Raw genomic sequence first — 23,955 nt, 5'->3', positions numbered from 1 at the left:
ATCTTATTCTGGGCATGAAATCAATTGCAAGGAGTACAACAGGTGGGACCAAAGACACTCAAGGGATGATTGATTTTGTGCAAAGATATCTAGTCATTCCAACCCAATATGGAAATGAGGCTGTAAAACATACCCTACCAATCTTATTCTGGGCATGAAATCAATTGCAAGGAGTACAACAGGTGGGACCAAAGACACTCAAGGGATGATTGATTTTGTGCAAAGATATCTAGTCATTCCAATCCAATATGGAGATGAGGCTATAAAACATACAAGAGCAATTTCATATTTTCTCATATCACATAGGTTTTCTTTATAATGGCGCTACAATTTTCATTTTGGTGACAGACTATATGCAAAGAATTGCTTCAATAAGCAACTTCAGTGCACAACTAGTTGCAAGTTAATGCTGACAATCACCAATGGTATTTTAAGATGGAAGAAATGCCTCAAAGACACATCTGTCATGAGTCTTTGTGTTACCTTGATGCTGTGTAGCCAAATCGCTCAGGCACCCTTAGAGGAAGCATAGCTGCTTGTACAGATCTCTATGTATTTTGTTGTTGAAATTTGAAGGCTAGTTTTGGGCATTCGAATTTGTGAGTCTTGTTAAAGAGTTCGTGGGTCTGCAGTATCCAACCAAGATTCCTACAGCGGTAACAATTTGCTATTCAATTAGTCCAGCGATGCAGAAATTTTCAACTGCAGAAGCAAAAATGGACTGTTGGTGAGGTTCGACAGGCAATATCAGAATAAAAAATACACTTCGTGTATTCACCCCATTGCCTGCAATGACCATCACTCACATGGATTTGATGAGAGGAAAAGAATGCACCTTACAAAGATTATAGAGAAACTGGGTGGTATTGTTTCTTGTAATGGAAATATTTGCACACATGTTGTCACAGGGCACCAGGAAGAGCCCTAGCACAGATCATTGCAGTGGTCTCAAGAATATAATTGAGACCTCCTCCCACATGTTGCACATTACAATTAATATTCCCAGGCCTTCACTCGGCATGTCAATCAATCAGACTCTTGCCCTATGGTTGCCCTCTACCAGCAAAATACAATATCAATACCTCCAATTGTCCAGCGCTTCCATCTGTTGGTTTTATTGTATGTCGATTATGCTGCAAGCAACCTATGAATGACTCAAGGTCAACTCACGTCAAATATTGTTTCAAGATCATCCAGGGGGGCGGGGGTTCTTTTGCTGCAAAATCATGGGTCCAACAGGCCATATCCCCAGGAAGCAAAGTCATGGTATATTTTGTGCAACAGATAGGGTCAATAGTTTAATCAAGGGTCAACAATTTGATCAAACAATGGCTGAACCATAAATTATTTGATCACGTTGTGTTCGTGAGGGATCCAATATATTTTATTGAGAATCGATCCACCTTTGTGGTACCTAATCTGAACATGGAAGATGAATCGACCCACTTTTCCCCTGTTGAAAATTAAATATTATATGCATAGTTCTCTTTTATGAGAAATAACCATTATCATCATTATTGTACATGTGGCTTCGTCCACTTTTCTCTTCTTCTTTTTTCAATTATTATTGTTAGCTAGAAAAATATTTAGTCTTTAGGACTAAGTACTCCATAAAAATAATAATATTTCATCGTAATGGCAGTTCCTTACTTTTTTAATCATGGTTGAATTGTGAAAGCACTCCTCTCCTTGGAGATTAATGAAAATATCTTTTGGGAGCAAATTTTATTGAGGGCCTTTCTGTGTGGAGTGAATATATTTTCCATCATTTTTCTTGATATATGTTCTTGGGTATATTTGATTCTAAATATTCTTAGTGATAAATAAAATTACGCTAAGGCCAACAATTCTTGCCATTGAAAAAGTCAACTAGGGGACAACCCCGCTTGAATTTCTTTGCTTGCAGGTGATTCAATCCAAGCAACCCAACCATTTCTAAAGGGGAACTCTAAATTGTGCAGGGTCTCATATTCCCCACACACAGGGCTTGAAGGTTGGAGACATCACTTTGAGAGAGGCTGCTCCTAAACAAGTTCAAAAGTCGCCAAGAGGGCTAAGTCAACAGTGGGGGCGATTTCTGTCCAAGACCAAACCCACTCCCTTGAATTCAACCCGTTATATTGACTTAAGAGGACCTCATCTTGCTTTCATCTTACCACTCGGTTCCCCTTGACTCCATTGCCCTTGAAGGTCATCAACATTAATCTACAAATCCCTCTACTTTTCTCTTTCCTTTATAAAAAACCCAAAAATCTAAACAATGTTTCACTAAGGCTACCTTTAGCATCACATTATGCTCTTCTTCACTAAGCCCTAGTGATCCTAATAGGGGAGCCCCCATCGAAGCTAGAGGAGACCCAACCTAAAGAGGCAAAGGTAGGTTGTTGAGGTGACAGTGGGTGGTTTATCAAGGTTCCACCTGGATTGTACAGCGTGGGTTAGAGCTTTCACCATTTCCAATGTACAATTTGAGTGGTAATAGGCAACTCAGGCATAATCATCAAATTGATGATCTTGAAATGAACCTTGTTTGATAAAAAACTAGCATCTACTCTAGGCCAACTCTCTAGCCAATGAGACCACCATGCTTTAAAGAGGGGTTCTCCAAAAAAATTGAGGGTGGCACCATCAAGCAAAACCTTAATTCTTAATGGTTTATGAATATGAAGTCATATTACATGACGATGAACCATCATATGTCATAATATCACTGTCAATCAATTTCAAGTGAGGTGCATAAATAACAAAGGACCCACCTCCCCTCCAAATTTTAAAGAGAAAGACACCATCCATCAAATGGTGGAAGACATAGATTTAGGGAACCAAGAGTCCCATATTTCCAACATTGCACAGGAAGAAGCCAACAGTGATCATGTTTTTCATTAATCTTTATGTTCAGTAAATCTAAATCAAAATCAATTAGAATTATTCGTGTTTTTCTAATGATGTGTACCTCCAAAAAAAATTGGAATGTTTCAATTGTGGACACTTGTAAAACTCCGAATTTAACCATAGATGGATTGGCTTTTTGGTTTGGAAATCAGAGCCTGCGATACATATGTACCTCTTGCTGTTTAGCTCTACTACAGACATTATAATATAATTTTCTCCAGTTTCAGTTTAAAAAAAAAGTGAGCAAAACTTCACTTGCTTGTATCGGAGATTTCTTTTATTGCTATCAGAAGATGCCAATCAATTTAAAATGGATAAATTCTAACTATAATATACAAATAATAGAAGAGAAGCTCACCAAAATATGTGATGACATAGATAGTCATAGAGAAGACCAAGAAGTAATCAGCAAAACCGAGAAGCAATTTAAATCACAACAAAAGCACCACAAATGTAAGTCCTTCTCTCCTTAAGATTAGGGCAACTCGTGAATAGGATTTAAATATTATAGAAATGTATATCTGAAAGGAAAACTACCAATAAGCACTAGTAAAACAAAAAAATATTTAAAGACTATTCACCTGTCTTGAACCTTGAATTCGCTCCATCTCCATACGAGATAGAATAATTTTCTTTTTCTTTCCCACACATGCATCCATAGATTGCAGAAGTTGCCTCTCCAAGACCTTAATATCCCCTTCTTCAATTTCCCTGATGTCCACAATCGTACAATCACATGATTCATGTAGTTAGTATCTAGAAATCATGGTGTCAAAGTAATCTTCAAAGCACTTTGCCTAAAATGTTTGTAGTACTAATTTGTTCTAAAGTAAGGTTCACGATGTGTGCCTACCTCTTAGAAAACCCCTCAAGTAAAATGTAATGGACCTGTCTACTGTTGACAGATTATAGCTTGGTAAGTATAACTTTTAAGAATAAGGTACATTACTTTATTTAATTATAAACGTTGTTGACTATTAATAAAAATCAAAACCCAATTCATCTAAAATCTGTCAAGTGAGAGTAAATAAAGGTTAAAAATAAAAACTAATTGAGGAACTGTTGATGCCCCGAAAATCGTTGTATCAACATTGGGGGATAACCACCCGGTTCGGACCTTAATACAGCTCCTTCTCCGTTTGGAATGGTGGCTCCGACTGGGTATAATGGGACCAGTTTCCCAATAAATAAAAAAAAGGGTGGATGAACGATTGATTATCTAATCTAACGATAGGTGAATAACTTAATCTATCAGCAAAAATAAAAGAACTACTACTAATCCCGTGAATTATTATTCTTTGAAATGTAGCGCTTGATGATCTTTGTCTATTGACAGGCATATAGATGACTCTATCTAATAAACATAGACATTTATTCATTCAATGATTACTTTGTTTAAATAGTTAAACAAAGTGATTAACACAATATTGCTACACTTATCATTTATATTATCGATACATATATGATCAAAAGAAAAGCATTCTGTAAACATCCACTAGTGGAAGGAATAAAAAATGTTGTTTAAAACACATGCATATATCCGATAATAGCAAAAGCGATCAAATGACAATTCATATAAAAAGAATGAACTCAGACACAGATAATAGTACCATATGAGCTGCTAATCACTCCCGATATCAATCGCTATTTGAAATTCTTCTTCCAACTCAGAAATACTTTCAAACAAAGACAGTAGTGCACATTCGCATAAAAGCTTCTTTGTCAAAATCAGAATGATTGGCCCAGTTTTATAAAAGAATATGCCTGAAGTACAGTAGTGCAACTTCAGGTTTTAAGTCATATACAAAACTTACGACCCTTTCTAAATACATGAAAGGGTCTATAAATACTTAATTAAGCTAACTACCTATGAAACTAAAATCCTACTTAATTGGTATCATTTGATTCTGAATATCTCCTTCACGGCAATCTGGCAGTCGGCGGCATGAATCATCACTTAGGTTGTTTGCCTTTAAACCTGAGTTAGCATATCGCAAGCATTGGCTCCACTTCTGGTGGTCTGTTGAGACGAGAATTGAGTTGGGCAGCATAGGTGGCATCCTGTATATCGGGAATGATATACCCGATTGCATCTGTGAGGCATTTGAGGGCGGCTCTCTGGCTGTATGGTTTGACTAAGAAGAACCAATAGGTGTCCCATGTCAAACTGTTAATTCCTGCGATTAATCTCCCATTTTTCTCTAGTTCCGGATAACATGACTGCTCCAATGTTTTAGCCGCTGTCAATTTACCTGGAGTACATTGAGAAATCATGTTAGACAAGTAGAGAGTATTATTAACCAATTCAACCAAATTACTTGTGGTTAATTTGCATCTTGAAATTGCTCTCTCTGCTTTCATTAACTGGGACTGCCATTCCGTAAATAATATCTCCTTATGTGATTCTAGGATTTTTGGTAAATTAGCCGCCTGTCCCTGATCGGTGTCTTGCCACTCAAGAAAATTAGTTAGTGTTTCATCGGCTTGATCCAAGTCTGTTCTAGCTTTTTCCGATTTTTCACTTATTGATGTCGTCAAATCGCATAACGGTTCCGCCTGGGTGATTTGTTGACATAAAAGCTTTATCTGTGTTATCAATGCCTTGTTTATCTGTAATGCCTCTGCTCTGAATTCAGCTAGCTGTGGAAGATTCTTTGTTTTCTCTAGTTGGGCTGATAGTTGAGCAATTTGCTCATCTTTCGACTTCAGCATTTGTTCATTCGCTGCTTTTAGTTGTGCCAATGCCTCAGACAGCTCTTTCTGCTTTTGAACTGCACTGTAATCAATCCTCTGTTTCTCTTCCTGCAATTGTTTAGTCAATTGATTATTTATTTTCTGTTGTGTAAACAATTGTCGTTCTGCTTGCTCTGCCTTCTGCTGTGCCTCCGATAGTTGTGCTTGTAGTGAAAAGATCTCCTGGTCTTTTGCTTTTAATAAATTACTCACCTCTGATGCCTTGTCTATTGTCGCTGCCGAATAGGCTCCAGCATATTGGGATAGTTTTGTTAGGTCATCAGAGGGGTCAAATTCCTCTTTCCAAACCACGTTGCCCGTCACTGTTTGTTCAGGGAATAGGGAAGGTTGATCAGTCCTTCTCCTTTTCCGCTGTCGTTTTACCACAGCCTTGTGTCTTGGGCTATAGAAGACATCTAAGGGAGGAATTTCTTCTACTTGCAAAATAATCTGATCGGAGGGATCCTTAAGGGATTATCTCTACTTCTTTATAACTGGGTAGGCCGTTGGTTCCACTTGGAACCTGTTTTGAAGTTGTCTCATGTGTGTCAGCCGCTTTTGATGTCTCTGCTTCCTTAGAGCACTCAAGATTGCTAATGATTGAGTCGAATTGTTGCCATTCCTGGAGCAATTTCGAGTCAATCTAAGCATCTACATTCACCTCTATGCTGCTCTATTCCTGTTGTTGACACCTAATCTTCATGATTGGGGAATTTGTAAAATAAATAAATCAGGAATGTGAACAGTCATCAGAAGATGAACTGAACAATCACTCCTAATGTATAAAACAATAACATACCTATGGAATAAACACACCAATCAGTTTTTCTGCCTTTGGAGAGTTACTGCCTGGCCTGACATGGTATCGGAGCCAGTTTTAAAAATAGTTGTAACTCCCTTATCTCTGCCACTGCCTCTGTCCTGAAATGCTCTGCCTCCATTGCATTGCATTCATCTGATTACTCTGTCCTGAGTGCTGCCTCTGTCCTGCGTCTCAACAACGTTGATTCTCTGCGCATGAATACCTTGACTGGATTGCATCGGTTATACCCCTTTTTCGCTGCCTCTCTGCGCATGAATACCTTGACTAGATTGCATCAGTTATACCCCTTTTTCGCTGCCTCTCTGCGCATGAATACCTTGACTGGATTGCATCGGTTATACCCTTTTTTCGTTGCCTCTCTGCGCATGAATACCTTGACTGGATTGCATCGGTTATACCCCTTTTTCGCTGCCTCTCTGCGCATGAATACCTTGAATGGTTGCATCGGTTATACCCCTTTTCGTTGCCTCTCCACACCGTATACTGCTGACAAAGGCTCAAGATTCCATCACAACCCAAATTCGCTGCCTCTCCACACAATTTCTGTAAATCATTCGGTTGTATACCTGCGTGCCTGCACACTGAATCCACCCTTATTCACTCAGTTTTAAATCCCAACTTATAGAGAGTCAGCCGAATCAAGTGCTTAACGAAGCGGTGATTCCTTGGTGTTGAAGGAGGCGTCTTTGCGTGGATTCCTTGGTGTTGGAGGAGGCGTCTTTGAACGTTGTTATTTTCATTTGGATTGGACACGATGATTAATAATATTAATATCTTTCTTCTTTCGCTTTCGGATGGTAGCAGCAGCCGCTACAGCAATTTTACGAATTGACTGACAGTGGAGCAGAGTACACTGTCTCTGCGCATGGGAGACTCAATCTGCTGTGGTATCGTATAGCAGAATTGGGAGACTCAATCTGTTGTGGTATCGTATAGCAGTGCTCAACGAAATTGTAAAGAAGCAGCACTAAAGAAATAAAAGAAGAATGGCTTAACTACTGTGCCTCAAGCGGCATTGTCAATTTCGCCTTTCTGCAGTATTCACAATCGCAAGAGTTCCCGAGTTTCATCGATTCTGATATTAGAACCAGAGGAAATGTGAATGGAGTTAAGATTTTCTTCAAATTTGTCCAAGTTCCCGGATGTCGAGTTCTCTACTTGAGTGAGGTCTGCTGGAACAGTGAGATCCATCCCAGGAGACTGAGATGCATCAGAGGCGCCTGCAGTGAGAAGAGGAGTGGAAACTGAATTCGAATTTGGGTTGCGATGAACTAAACCCGTGGACGTGTTGCAATCAAGGCTGTGCGCAGTGTATACCATTCAAAACGTTTGTTGCGCAGTTGAGTCAAAGTATTGTGCAGTATCATTCAAAACATTTATATCATTCAAAGCGTTTATATATCATTCAAAGTGGTTTATATATCATTCAAAGTGGTTTATATATCAAAGCATTTGTGGTATTGCGCGTTTTTCAAAACATAGTAGTATTGCATGATATATTGATATATTGAAGTGATATGTACAATGAAATGCTGATGCTTCTATCAAACATTAGAGGAAAATAAAGTGCATAAGGTTGTAACGTAAGGATTTTTTTTTCCAGCAGAAGTATTTTTTTACAGAATGCATTCAATCATCTCTATGGTAGGGATAGTTCTCACTGGCAAGGAGAACTATCCTGAATGGTCCCGGATGATGAAACACACCCTCATCTTCAATGAGTTGTGGAAGGGAGTGTGTGTCGGAGAAGGAGACAATGACCCAGTACAGCCTACATCAGACAAAGAGCTCGTCATTTGGGATAACAAGAACAGCAAAGCATATGCATTAATCGCAGCATCTGTAAATGAAGAAGTAAGTCGCCATATTTCATCATATTCAACTGCCTTTGAAGCTTTACAAAAGCTCAAAGAACTCTATGACTCACATTCTGCACTTGAAGTTGTTTAGCTCATGATTAAACTCTTCACTCTTGAACTAAAAAATAATGATCCTCTTGCTCTTGCATCTGAAGTAAAATCCATAATGCATGATATCAAATCCACTAAGGTTGAGCTGGACATCCGTCTTATTGCTTTTCTCAAGGCACTCTATCCTACTTACTCCAATTATCTTGAGTCTTTACAAGCAAATGGAAATCTTAAAGATATAACCTTTGACTCTCTTGTGAAAAAGTTTGCTGAAAGAGAGAAAGCCTTTGGAAAGAAGACAGTCCCTGAATCTTCTGAAGAGACTGTTTGCCTTGCTCATAAAGAAAAGCATCCTGCTCAAGATTCTACAAGAGGAAGAGGTGGACGAAGAGGAAGAGGAAGATACTTCAGAGGCAGGGGGGGCAGACATTCTCAAGGAGAAAAAGCAGATCTGCATTGAATTCGCTGCAAACGAAATGGATCACATGATGCTTCTACATGCAAGCTACCATGGGACAAAATTGAGCAGAAAAGAAACCAGCATAAAGGTAAAACTGATGATACAGACAAAGGTAAAGCACCTGAATCCGCTCACTATATTGAGGCACAATGTAACATTGGAGTAAATGAAGATTTGTTTAATGCTTCATTTGCTTCTTCGAAAAACGATTGGTTGCTTGATTCAGGAGCAACCTGTCATATGACTCATAGGAAAGATTTTTTTGAAGATTTCACTGACAATGTTGATGGAGCAGTATATTTTGCAGATCAGTCAAAAATCAAGCCATCAGGGCTTGGCCCAATCAGGCTTAAACTGCCTGGTCTTCCAGACTTTCTTCTGGATCATGTTCTATATCTCCCACAGCTCAAGAGAAACTTGTTGTCCTTAGTCCACATCCGCCAGCAAGGTCACTCCATTCATATGTTTGATGGCAAGCTTGAGGTAAGAAAAGCATCTGACCACTCACTTGTCATGAGGGGAATAGAAGAAGAAAGACTTCTCAAACTGCAAGGAACCTCTACTCATGCACAACATTTCTCATATATTTCTCATCATGAAGAAGGTACACTTTCATCAAGTTTATTATGGCATGCTAGATTTGGACATTTAAACTATGACAGTCTCCGCTTATTGAAGAAAAATGGTGTTGCTGGTTTGCCTACAATTCCTAGGAAACATAAGCAATGTGATGCTTGCATTCTAGGAAAGCATAGCAAACAGTCTTTTCATGATTCACATTCAAGAGCACATAGGAAGCTTGAACTCATTCATTCAGATTTATGTTGTCCAATGCCTGTTCCTTCTGCAAATGGAAATAAATATATCATGACATTTATTGATGATTACACCAGAATGTGTTGGGTTTATTTATTGAAGAACAAATCTGATGCTTTTCAAACATTCAAGAATTTTCATAAATGGATTGAAAATGATGCACAATCTCATATTGGGTCTATTCGCACTGATAATGGAAAAGAATATACATCAAATGAATTTGAAAACTACCTTCGCCAACATGGGATCAAACATCAAACAACTGTACCTTATAATCCCCAACAGAATTGTGTAGCAGAAAGAATGAATAGAACAATTTTGAATATGGTACGATCCATGCTTTTCTTCAAAAATGTAAAGATAATGTTTTGGGTTGATGCTGTTCTATGTGCTGCATATATAAAGAATAGATGTCCATCTAATGCTATAAGAAACAAGACTCCTTATGAATTGTGGTATGGACATGTTCCTTCAGTAAAACATCTCAGGATCTTTGGTTCCACCTGTTATGCTTTGATACCAAAGGTACATAGAAACAAACTTGGTGCTAGAAGTCGTAAGTGTATCTTCCTGGGGTATTCAAACACCTCTAAAGCATACCGCCTCTATGATGAAGTAAATAAAAAGTTTGTTGTATCTAGAGATGTCATTTTTCTTGAATCATCCAAATCTGACAATGTTGTTGAGCAGCAACTTGATCGCTTGGATAGATTCGCAAAAACGAAATCATTTCAAGAATTTGATAATCATATTCCACATCTTGAAGGGGGGATTCCTATACTAGAACAACATGTGGAATCTTCTTCTGAAGAACAATCTCCCATGCATGAAACTCCAACAACGGATGATGCTTTAAGTGATGTAATTGATAGAATTGGGAGACTCAATCTTGATTCAGTCCCAACTCAATCAACAGAGCAGCCTAGACCATCTCAGAAAGGTCCCCCAAAGTGGCTGACAAAGACACTTGAAAGTGTTCATCCTAATGAAATTGGGAAAACAGGAACCAGAAATTCAAACCGACAAAATGGAGGTGATGTAGATGACTCTAATTCACCTGTTGATATGGATGTTACTTATGATTGTGAATTGAACTTGTCTACAGATTTTGAACCAACTTCCTTCAAAGAAGCTGCTTCTCATGATGAATGGAAAGAAGCGATGAAAAAGGAGTATGATGCCCTCATAAAGAATGGCACTTGGAAGCTGGTTAATCCTCCATTTGGAACCAAACCAATTGGCTGCAAGTGGGTCTACAAGAACAAATACAAAGCTGATGGCTCACTTGACAAGCACAAAGCTAGGCTTGTGGCAAAAGGCTTTGCACAGAAGGAAGGGGTCGATTATGAGGAAAAATTTTCCCCCACAGCAAAATGGGCCACCATTCGGACACTCTTTGCACTAGCTGCTCAGAACGGTTGGAAAGTTCATCAAATGGATGTAAAAACTACATTCTTGAATGGAGATCTAAAAGAGAATGTTTTTATGTCCCAGCCTGAAGGATTTGCTGTGAAAGGACATGAACATAAAGTATGCAAACTTGTGAAGTCCTTGTATGGCCTCAAACAAGCACCACGAGCCTGGTATGAAAAACTAACTGAGCATCTTCTGAAACTCAACTTCAATCATTTTGATCTTAATGATGCAACTTTATTTGTCAAGAAAGTTGGCAAAACAGTTGCGTATCTTGTGGTATATGTAGATGATCTTTTAATGACAGGGAACAATGAAAGCTACATTGCATCCATAAAGAAGGAATTAGGGAAAAGTTTTGAAATGACTGATTTGGGCTATGTTCATTACTATCTTGGCATTGAAGTAACCCAACATCCAAAATCAATATTTCTTTCTCAAAAGAAATACATTGGAGATTTGCTAAACAGATTTGGCATGACAGAGTGCAATCCTCTTTCTACTCCAATGGAACAAAACTTAAAGCTCACATATATTGAAGGAAAGGAATTTGAGGATGCAACAAAGTATAGACAGCTTGTAGGAAGTCTCATCTACCTCACTACTACCAGACTAGACATTTCATTTACTGTTGGAATCCTCTCCAGGTTCATGCAAAAGCCTTGTGAGGGACATTGGTCTGCTGCAAAAAGAGTTCTAAGGTACTTGAAGGGAACTCAAGACCTTGGAATCAAGTATACACAGGTGGACGACTTCAGCTTGATTGGATACTCTGATTTAGACTTCGATGGAGACAAAGAAACTGGGGTATCTACTTCAGGATATGCTATGAGTCTTGGATCAGGAGTTGTCTCCTGGAGATCACGCAAACAATCAGTTCCAGCAGATTCCACAACTGAAGCAGAATACGTGGCAGCAGCTGAAGCAACGAAAGAAATTGTGTGGCTCAGGAAAATTCTTGAAGATTTGCAGGTAAAACAAGTACAATCAAATCCACTCATGATTGATAACACCTCTGCAATAAAGTTGGCCAAGAATCCAAAGTTCCATGATCGAACAAAGCATATCAATACTAAATATCATCTGATTCGACATCATGTTGAGGCCAAAACAATCCATCTCCGTCATTGTTCCACAAATGAGCAAATTGCAGACATCTTCACCAAAGCACTTGGAAAGGAAAAGCTTGAACGATTCAGAATGATGCTTGGACTCACCAACATCCCTTCAGATTAAGGGGGGAAATGTTGACACCTAATCTTCATGATTGGGGAATTTGTAAAATAAATAAATCAGGAATGTGAACAGTGATCGGAAGATGAACTGAACAATCACTCCTAATGTATAAAACAATAACATACCTATGGAATAAACACACCAACCAGTTTTTCTGCCTTTGGATAGTTACTACCTGGCCTGACACCTACTCTTTCGTCTGGGTTTCCTCTTGTTTTTTCATATGCACTTCCTCTTGTTCTTTTGATGTAACAGGAGGTTCCTTAGTGAGTCGCTGCTCAGGCTCGCTTGATTCTGTCGTTGGGGTTGTTGCTAACAGATCTAGAGGCAGAGTTTGCAACCTCTGTTCTCTAAGTCTGTTGAATTCAACTAACCCGTCATCTTTATATTCCATTCTGGCCAGCGATTTAACTTGGGACATTGACTCGGCTGAGGAGAACAGGTCATCGAACTTATCTTCTTTATGATCAAACTTTGTCAATTTTGCCTGTTCAAGTGCATTATAGGCGACTTTGTTTGGATCAAATCGCCTATTAGGAAGAGTTGCTAGACTTAATGCCTTCATTTTTTCAGCTTCTTTCTCTGCATGTTTAAAGTCATGCAAAGCGTAGACACCGCATCTCAGAGGAAAAGAGGGCCAAACCTGCTTCTTATTTTTCTTTAGAGTTTGTGTAACTCCTTCGGACATAATCTGATAGGCTATCTCCCTAGCCAACAGTTTATCAGGTATGTACAAAGGGAGGACATGAGGTTTAGCTTGGCTGCCGAAAATTCTTATATAAGTAAATTTTTCCTCTCCGAACCATCTTCCTATGGATGTCAAATCAACCCCTGCTTGGTAGGAAATCTTAGGAGCAGGTTTATCAAAAATAGAGTAGTGAATGGGTAACATAAAGCCATTGCAGACTTGGTATAAATGGTGCTTATAGTAAGTTTTCCACAACTTCTGATGGTATATGTGAATGGGCATGGGGTCTTGTGGAGTCCACCTCCATCCAAGCACGGGAAATTCAGAATTAAAACACAGGGTGTCCAGGATATAAGCACTGTAGTAGAATGGGGGAATAAACCTTTCAGTGATGCGGGTTTTGCTTCTAAAATCAAGAACTGCGGTTGCTAGCTTATCCGACAGTATAGTTGCCCAATCCATTATTTCACTATTACATGCCGCTTCCATCAAAGGAACCATTTCTATAGTGAAATTAGCGGAATCATGTAACCCCCACAACCTACACATCATTATCCCAGCATAACAATAAGGAGAACACAGAGAATCAACAGAGTACTTACCCGAAGACTCATGCTTGTGTTTTGCCGGATTTTGCCTCCAATCCCGAATGGGTTCGGATTCAATTTCGTTCTCTTCTCTGAATTTCTCCAGGAATGCCTTGTTGTACTTCTTCTCTGGTACAGGCAAATGATACATTTGCCTCAAATCATTAGGTTGAAATGAACCGAAGATTCTCCCATCTATGGTGCAAAAGGTTCTGTCTGTGATTGGGATTTCCTCAATTGCCCACCTCACTACATCCGTATATGGGAGAATTTGTTCCCGGGCTGCTATCCGATGAAGGAAAGAGTCGGCTAAATCCTTTAGAGTAGCATCAGATTTTCGAGTCGTATCTACTGTGGCTTGTACTGTTGTCACCTCGGGTTCTTCGGCCTCAATCAAATTATAGGTACTTTGCCAAGTAGTTTTGCCGAGTCCTAGACATGTAGTGTCGGATATCAATCCTTTTCTTTTAGTTCCTGGATCAGCGATGAGTTGTCCTGTGGCTGGCGAAGCGGAGGCCATTGCAGTCTTCTTAGACTTCTTCCCCATTCTGCTTAAATCTACTGCTTCGGAAGAGTTCTGCACAGGAGTGAAAATGAACGTAATACAGAGAATTGGTAGCGCAAACCAAATATGAGCGAGATATATTAATCAATGCATGATGAAGGATTAACTTAAAGTGGCCGCGGATACAATCTGTGAAAAGATTTTTTAGACTTACTATTTCATTAAATGGCCGTTAAAACCTGTCAATCCTTTAAATGCCCATCATATCGTTTATTGGCCGAATGATTCGTTTAAGCGTGCTTTGGATGTTTTGGCGGTTGAGCGCAAGTGAATCGCTATTGGGAAGAGAAGGCCTTTAATACGAATTAATCGTAATATCCCTGCTTTATCAATTTTTGAAATTCGCGCTTTTGGCTTTATCGCAATCGGCCGTCGGGGAAAACTTAAATCGTTATATTGGTTCCTTTTGGAATCCCCGATCGCCGATAGCGATATCGCCAATTCGCATCGGGAGTATTAACTGAGAACTTTGAAAAGCATGCATTGTACATCTCCGATCGCCGATAGCGATATCGCATCGCATCGGAGCGAAAGGGACTTTATCGCATCGCATCGGAGCGAAAGGGACTTTTTGTTATGATAACTTGTATTGCCGATATCCGATAGCCTTTTGCGTGTTGTCGCGTCGGAGAAAACCAATGGGTCTTTAAGTTATGCCTCCTTTGTCATTGCGACATGCGATCTGGCGATCGCTTTATCGCAATGATAAAAGATTACTCATTTATATATTATAAGACCAATTAATTGGTTTTTCAAAAAGGTTTTGTAATGTTTTTATTTTGTTTTTCGGATCTTTTTGAATAATACTAAGTTGATACCAATTAAAATAAAAAGGGGCCCATTTCATATTATAGTTTTGAAAATAAATTTGATATGAAATGGGGGGTTGTTGTAGAGCACAACAGGAACTGAAGAAGGATACCACAAATTAGGTATGTAGAACCACGATACGTGACACTAGGAGTTCCACAAATACTGCAAGAGTTCAAATAGGGTTTCGTAATTTTCTCAATATATATCTTACTCATAATGACTGGTAAATTGGGGATGAGGAACTTTAAAATTACATGGGGCTACCAATTCTTTTAATCATGTATGCATTTTTTCTCAACAAAAAAGTAAATTCTCCACAAGGGACTATTACTAATTACAAAGAAGTTACCATTAGAGGATGAGAAATAGGAGGAAAAATTTTAACTTCTAAAAATTGAGGAATTTATAAAAGCCATGAATGCACATGTTTTGAACATATTTTACTAATTAACCCAAAAGGTATATGGCTATGTTGCATCAGCTTTGGGGAAGGGGGGGCGTCAGGGATGAGTTTCTGGGATGGCTAGAGCACACCCCCAAATTTTCAAGGGATAGCAGGTTGGAGACGGCAATTTTATATATTTAAAAATTTTAAAAATAATAAATATTTAAACAAAAAAAATTCACAATGCATATGCCATAAACATGAATGATAAGTAGAACACGTTGAAATAAACAGTAACTAGTTAAGAAATCTGAAACTGATTTTAGTAATTATAAAACCAGAAACTCAATTGGCAAATATTGAATTTTCTAATAACTTAGTAGATTAAAGATTATATATTCGAAGGAAAAGGATGGATGATAGTCCAAAACAATACATATTGTGAGTGTTGTTGCACTCATTATTCATATTTGTCAAAATTCCAAGGAAGCGGAAGTACAATTTTTTTCAACAGGATCAGATCATCTATTAGCAGTCTTATGTGTCATTATAAACCCATTCTGCAAGTTATATAATGTAAATGATCCTAGTAAGACCTTGAATGTATGTAACAACCTAGGTAAGCCTATTATTTTAGGGAAAAGTTTAATCCTAGGAGATTTTTCGTCTCACTGACTCATGTGTTTCTAAACACAGATGGTCAGCAAAGTTTTCCTTCCGGCTTCACCCCAAAGCTAGGGTGGAATTCTTCACCAAAGTCTTAGGTGAGTCCTAGTGTTCTAGTCGAGTCTTATGTAAAAGTGATTTGGGAATAATTTAAGCTAGTTAGCTAAATTATTTTATTACAAATCACTTGGTCTACTAGATCATGTTGTGTCGCAGAATTGAGTATGTGTCTTGAGGGTCTAAGCCAAATGTGCATTCCCCCTTTGAGGGTTGTTGTTAAAATTGGCAACTAGAGCCAAACTCCATGTGGGTCACCTTATTTATGGCTGTTGATATTTTTCTTAGATTCCTCTCATCGAGAGGTGTAGGATTGATCTAAAGATCATCCGATTCCGATAAGTATTTATGAAGATATGAATTTATTTTGATTATGGACAAATTGTCAAGTCGGCCAGCAACTTATGTAGGCTCAAAAGCCCAACAATCATGTCTATTCAACCTCAACGTTTTGCATATAAATACAAGGAGCATTCTCCTCATTTGGACACTTCACACTCACACACATCTCTCTCTCTCTCCTGCGCAGAAAGAGTCTCTCTCTCTTTCTCACACGTGTGGCTGAAAGGAAGACGTCCTACGACAAAGAAGATGCAGAAACAGGACAGCAAGTCATCTTTGACCAATGTTGACCAGCGTTGACCTTCCAAGAAGTGTGGATTGGGTGTGGTTGCCTCTTCTAGGCAGGCCACAATTTTTGGCAAAAAATCAAGGTGATCTGAACTCTGATTTGACCAATATTGACTGCCCTAGTTTAGGCCTGCAGTTAACTTCAAAAATCTGCACTTTGACTAAACTTTTGGAGTTGTTCTAGGGTTGTTTCTTCACGCTGTTCGAGGACAAGTTGACCAGAAATTGACCAAGTATTTTAGAGGTCAATTTCAGCTAGTTTGACTTTGCTGATGTAGGGTTTGCTGTTGCTGATATAAAATTACAGAATTCAGATTTTGTATTGTTTCTCTCTGCTGAACTATTGAAGATAAAAGAAGATTTGATCAAAGGGTTTCCCCAAATTGGGGTTTGTCCCTGGCTAGCTGCCACATCTTGTGTCTCTTGTCTTGGCTTGTTTTCGGTTGATCATTTGATGTTCTATCTGCACTTTACTTAATGTATATGTGATTGCTAATTTGTGGCTAATAAAAATAAAAATAAGTAAATTGCTCTAAGCATAGAACATACCATAATTTAACAATTGTAAATGTAAACATCTTATGTAAATGAGGGTGGAAAAAATATTAAATCCCCTCATATGTAAATTAATTAATTTTTCTCCCAAAAAATTAAATAAATCTGAAGCCAAAAAATTAATTAATTAGAGTCAAATTAAACTGTCTTAAGAAAATTAATTCTCCAAGTGGAAAAATTTGTGGGTCTTAAAAGAAGTAATTTTTCAAGGTCCTCCACCAAGAGAATATTGTATACTTTAAGAAAATTTGAACCCTTGGACCTTGGTGGTTAATTCAAAGTCAAATTTTTGAGGAAATTAGCTCAAAATAATTAATTTTGAACTAATAAAAAAAGAAATGAGAAATTCGAAAATTCCTCAAAAATAAAAATTCAATGGTTAAGATTAAAAGATCTTCAAGAGTTTATCAATGACTGAGATTATTTTGACAAGGATCAAAGAAACTAGTCATTATTTTTCCACTTGGAGGATTTAGCTATAAATTAGAGTCATTTGAGTCTCTAGCACAATGATCTCTGGCTAGAAAATTGTTGCTGAAGCTTTCATGTAAACTATTGTCTCGTTGGGAACTATTTTTTCTATCATAATAAAGACTTTGGGGTGCAATTTCAAGGTGTTCCATGTCAATGATTTGTGGTATGTATTGACTACGGGTTTTGCTATGTTGTGTTGAATATTGGTAAGATATGTTCTCATTAGATGGAGATAAAATCATGCTATTGATAGTTTTGGGCTAATCTTGGGTGGTTAGAGGAAGAGGGCACAACAATCAAAATCAAGGAGCATATAGAGGACAAGGTCGTGGTAGAAGTCAAGGCAGAGGGAACAACTTCAGCAGAGGCAATAGTTCTGGCAGAGGCAACATTCAAGGCAAAGACAACAATCAAGGAAGAGAACAAAATCAAGGCAGAGGACAAAATCAAGGCAGAGGACAAAGCAGAGGCAGAGGACAAAGTCAAGGCAGAGGCAAAGATTTCAATCAAGTTGTTTGTAAAAGATGCAACAGAGTTGGTCATTATGTTGAATATTGTCGAACTTCTATTGAAAAAATTCCAAAGTTTCAACAACATTTGGCACAGTTTGCTAATGATCAAGAAGATGATGGCTCAGAATATGTCTTCACTACACTTCAAAGTTCAGAATCAACAGCATTATAGGTCTCCACATATCTTAAAAGTGATTATGAAGATGCTTGGATCTTAGATACAGGGGCTACACAACATATGACTTTTCGACATGACTTCTTTTGGACTTTTCAACAATGCCAACTCAATTCAATCTTTCTTGCAGATGATACAAAACATACTCCTTGTGGAAAAGGTGTAGTAAAAGTTTCTCTTCCTGGCATTGGAGAAAAACTAATTTCAAATGTTTGGTATGTACCAACTTTCAAGAAGAATTTGTTGTCATTAGTCACGATTCGACAAGCAGGACATCAAGTTGTTATGGAGGATGGCTTAGTAAAATCAATTCCATTAAACAAAATATGAAGATAGTCATGACAGGATATGAAGATGGAAAACTTCTAAGGATGAAAGGAACAATCATTCCACGAAAGTCTGATTTTGCAGGAGCAACAAGTATAGATATTTCACCAATAAGGTTGTGGCATGTTAGATATGGGAATTTAAACTTTGAAAGTCTCTCTCAAATTCAAAAGCAAGGAATGGTTAAAGGACTTCCAACTTTTAAGAAAGAAAATGCAAGATGTGAAGCTTGCATTTACGGGAAACAAAGTCGAGAGACTTTTCCAACAAGTTCATGGCGTGCAAACAGGCGTTTGCAATTGGTTCACAATGACATTTGTGGACCTCTATAGACTTCTCTAGGAGGTTGTAGATACTTTTTACTCTTAATAGAGTTTAGGCTTCTGTGATCCATATCAAGTTAAGAAAGATTCTTCGGCGAAAATCACATGGAATATCATTTGTCGACACGTTTCGAACCAACCAGTGTGGTTCATCGTCAGGACAAGTTGAAGAAACAGATCAAGCTCATCATGTTAAATAGCTGTTGGAGGCTCTGCTTAGTCTATTTAACATGATGAGCTTGATCTGTTTCTTCAACTTGTCCTGACGATGAACCACACTGGTTGGTTCGAAACGTGTCGACAAATGATATTCCATGTGATTTTCGCCGAAGAATCTTTCTTAACTTTTTACTCTTCATTGATGATTTTAGTAGAATGACTTAGGTTTATTTTTTGAAACAAAAATCAAAAACATTCGAAAAATTTAAGATTTTTTGCCAACTTGTTGAGAATGAAGTTAAAAAGAAAATTGGCACTCTTAGGACAGACAATGGAGGGGAATTCACTTCCAATGAATTCCAAACTTATTGCAAGGACAATGGTATCAAAAGACAACTTACAAATGTCTACACTCCACAACAAAATGGAGTAGCAAAGAGAATGAATTGCACCTTGTTAGGAATGGCAAGATCCATGCTAACTTTCAAAAATATAAGTCCTTCATATTGGGCAGAAGCAATACATATAGCAGTCTACTTAAGGAACAAGTCTCCTACTGCTTATTTGGATGGAATTACACCATATGAAGCATGGTTTGGTTTCAAACCTCAAGTCAAACATCTTAGAGTTTTTGGTTCAATATGCTATGCCTTAGTTCCAAAAGAAAAGCGAACTAAGCTTGATTCACGAAGTTTGAAGTGTACATTGATTGGGTATTCCGATGAAAAGAAGGGATATCGTTTTGTCCAATGGAAAGTTTATTGTCAGTAGGGATGTTATATTTGATGAAACAGAAAGCTAGAGTATCACAGAGATAGAAATTCCTATACAAAAATTAGAAACTAAGGCAGACAAAAAGAAAAGCAAAATGCAAAATCAACCAAGTACACAACATTGGTATGAGATTGAATTGCCTTCATCAGAAAATGGTTCATCCAGCTCACCTACTTCATTTGGATCTTCTGGAAGATCATCTAAATCTTCTAGCAGCAATTCATCTAACAATGACTCTCCACCCCCTGAACCTTTAGATGATCGAAGAACATATGTTTATATCAATCCACTTTATAATGATGGTGATTATTCTGATCCACAAACAAGTGAACATCAACTTCCTAAATGAGATATTCAACTTTTGAAGGATGTCGGGCCAGATGAACAAAACAAAACAGGGACAAGAAGTTCACAAAGAAATGAAGAAAATTTTTCCTTAATAACAAATGATTTCATTGAGCCCTCCACATACAAAGAAAAGACAATGGTTGAAGAATACAAGGCAGTGATGGAAAACAACACTTGGAAACTTGTTGACTGTCCTAAAAATGTGAAACCCATCGAATGAAAATGGGTTTACAGAATTAAGTATAAGCCAAATGGAGACATTGACAAGTACAAGGCAAGGCTTGTTGCCAAAGGTTTTGCACAACAAGAAGGAATCGACTATGAAGAAACATTTGCACCTACAGCAAAATGGAACACCATCAGATTAGCACTTGCATTAGCAGCTCAAAAAGGATGGAAAGTACATCAGATGGATGTTAAAAGTGCCTTCCTCAATGGAGACTTGCAGGAAGAAGTATATATGACTCAACCTCCAGGTTTTGAGATTGAAGGGCAAGAACACAAAGTATGCAAATTGATCAAGGCTTTATATGGATTGAAACAAGCTCTACAAGCTCGGTACGCAAAACTGGACAAGTACCTTCACAAGGTTAGCTTTAAGCAAAGTGAATCTGATGATACGTTATATGTGCGCCAACAGGGTAAAAATCTAGTGATTCTATTTATGTATGTGGATGACTTGATCAATATCAGGAACAATAATGATCATATTATACAGATAAAGGAGGAGTTGTACGCTGGACTTAAGATCACTGATCTAGGATTACTTGACTACTATCTTGGATTTGAAGTATTCCAACATCCAATCAATATTTTCATTAGTCAAAGAAAGTACGCATCTGAACTACTTAAAAGATTTGGAATGCATGATTGGAAGCTCGTTCTCACCCCAATGGAACAAAACTTAAAACTTTCAAAATTTGAAGGGGGGTAATTGGTAAACAGTACTACTTATAGATAGTTAATTGGCAACTTGATCTATCTGACAACCACTCGTCCAGACATATCTTATGCAGTCAATATTCTCTCACGCTTTATGCATGAACCAAGGGAATGCCACTGGAATGCAACAAAAAGGGTCCATAGACATATCCAAGGGGCGAAAGATTTTGGTCTTCTTTACAAAAAGACAAAGAACTTTGTACTTGGTGGATATTCCAATGCAGATTTTGCTGGAAGTATTGATGATCGGGCATCAACATCAAGTTATTTAATGAACATTGGATCAACTGCAGTTTCTTGGAGTTGCAAGAAGCAAGCTACAATGGCCATTTCGTCGGCAAAGGCAGAATATAATTATATATATCAGCAAAGGAAGCAGCACGTGAAATTGTTTGCTTGCAAAGAGTTTTGCAAGATTTAGGCATTCCTCAAGCAGAAGCCACATCTTTATTCATCAACAGCCAGTCAGCCATAAAGCTTGCCAAAAATCCAGTTTTCCATTCCAAAACAAAGCATGTGGACACAAAGTATCATTACATCAAGACACTCATCGCAAAGGACGTCATCAAACCAGTATATTGTCCTTCAAAAGATCAGATCTCAGATATTTTCACAAAACCACTTGGCAAGATCAAATTTACTAAGTTTAGGGAAGAGCTTGGTATTTGTTGTAATGTACCTTTGGATCAAAGGGGGGAATGTTAGATGTATGATCCAAAGTACATAAATTAATATTTAATTATTTAGAGTTTTGTTAGAATATTTAATTAATTATTTAGAGTCTTAGAGTCTTCTTAGAATATCTATTTGTTATAAGAGATATGACATCTAGAAAGGTGTCGTTTCTTAGGAACTAATTTAGGAAAATAGTTAGGAGTGTTGTTACAAGTGCATTAAATGTAAATGGACACTTGTAAATCAAATAAGTGATCCATAACAAAATTAGTTTAGGACACAAGCTTATTTAAAGCTTGTTTCTCTCCACTTGCAAGGGTGTTGAGTGATCGTGTGTAAGCTCTTGCAGATTTTATGTAATTTTTATTTTCCTTATTAATAAAATTTGTGTCTGAGGACACTTTTGCTATTACTATGTAGCCCCTCGATGGCTCAATCCTCTAGGTTTTGTGTGATCTTAATAGCTTGAAAATAACTTCGATGGAAAACAATTACAACAAATGATCGAGAAGAATAAATATAGTAGTAAGAGCCAACCCACAAACGTAAAGATTATTACCCAAGTTTGAAAACGAGTTCTTTATTAAAATGGCACTAATCTCACAAGACAACAACTTTTTGCTAGAGGGGAGGTTAACCTTTATATAACAACTAGTTAAACTCCTCTAGAAAATTATTGTTACTAGCTAAGTCACCAGATTCGTCCTAAACCCCCTACGAATCCCGAATCCAGCGAATCCGACACGATTCAGTCCGGATTCGTGTCCAAATCATATGACACGTCGTGTCCGAGGTCGTGTCACGATTTTCAAAAGCGTGTCGCGATTTTGGGACACGTGTCCTGTTTCCAGGACTCGCTAAGCTCAGTGCGGGAAAGAAAAGGGCGTGTTTGCTCATTAATATTTTCATTTGGCAAGTGATTTGTGCTGTTGCAGCAAGGAGTAGAGCATTTTGGCAGCTTCATGATCAAGTCTAGGCCCTAGTATTGATATGCTATTCATGGTAATGTTAAATTCTTGAAGTAAAAGTGACATTCTCCTTAATATTCATTTTCATCCTTTTACTTAAATTTTTAACATTACCATGAAATGACTCATGATGTTTGAGAGTGGTTCCGGCCTCATTGGATTTCACATGGAGAAAGTAGAATTTTAGATTTCATTCAAAATCCAGCAGACTTATCAGTTTTTCAGGATTTTAGGATTGGGGGATTGCAATGTTTCCATTGAATTTTGTCATGTATTAGGGTATGGAACTCGTATTTAATCAAGAGCACCAAACCAAGAGCTTCTTAATATGTCGCTCCCGCTCCCAAGTAACATTGTTCCTGATGATATGGGTCTGGACACCACTGTTGAGTTGGCATTGGCCAACATGGATCTCAATGATCCAGTGCTAGAGCCTGTTAGATTTGATGACTTAGAGGGGTCAACCTCCATACCAGCAGATGCAGAGGCGACTATGGATACAGGGGAGGAGGAGGATGCAGAGAAGAGCAGTGGGGACCATGATGATGGGGACAGTGATGCTGATTCTGATGCTGATCGATGCCTTGAGGCTTGTATACCTGTAGTTGTTTTATATTTTCTATTTCTATTTGCCATTGGCATTGCACCAACACTACCTATGTAACACATTTTGATTTGATGACTTAATGAGAAAACTAAAATTGTCAGTGTGTTTATCTTACTATCTTGTAGTTGTAAGTTGTCTTTCAGTTATGAATTATGAATCATGATTTAAATTTTTAATAGATTTATCATTTATGTGACCAGTACCACTGACATTTATTTGAATTTTGTATGTACTATGCATGCTAATAGCTATAGATGAAGATCTATGTTTGAAATCAATAAATTTGTATCATTAATTAAAATTTGTGTAAGAAATATGATAATATCTAATTTTTAATATATATATATATATATATATATATATATATATATATTTTAATAAAATAATATATAACGTGTCCTGTTCCGGGGGTCAGCGTGTCCGAATCCGACACCACAAATCT

The 23,955-nt window shown here is 37.7% G+C and overlaps 1 protein-coding gene across 1 annotated transcript in view; it reads right to left on the bottom strand.

Moving 5' to 3' along the window:
* LOC149256251 (GPCR-type G protein COLD1-like) overlaps positions 1-23,955 on the bottom strand; it is a 181,103-nt gene that overhangs the window by 126,528 nt on the left and 30,620 nt on the right. The window contains exon 4 of the mRNA XM_089455283.1: positions 3,474-3,603. Coding sequence (XP_089311409.1) covers positions 3,474-3,603 — 130 coding nt within the window. The remainder of the gene's footprint in view (positions 1-3,473; positions 3,604-23,955) is intronic.

The sequence above is a fragment of the Pinus tabuliformis genome, chromosome 7 (assembly GCF_031772625.1).
Source record: "Pinus tabuliformis cultivar Carrire ecotype Pingquan chromosome 7, CPIR1, whole genome shotgun sequence".
Taxonomy (NCBI): Eukaryota; Viridiplantae; Streptophyta; class Pinopsida; order Pinales; family Pinaceae; genus Pinus; species Pinus tabuliformis.
Note: the sequence above shows the minus strand (reverse complement) of the source record. Positions and strands in the feature narration are given on the sequence as shown.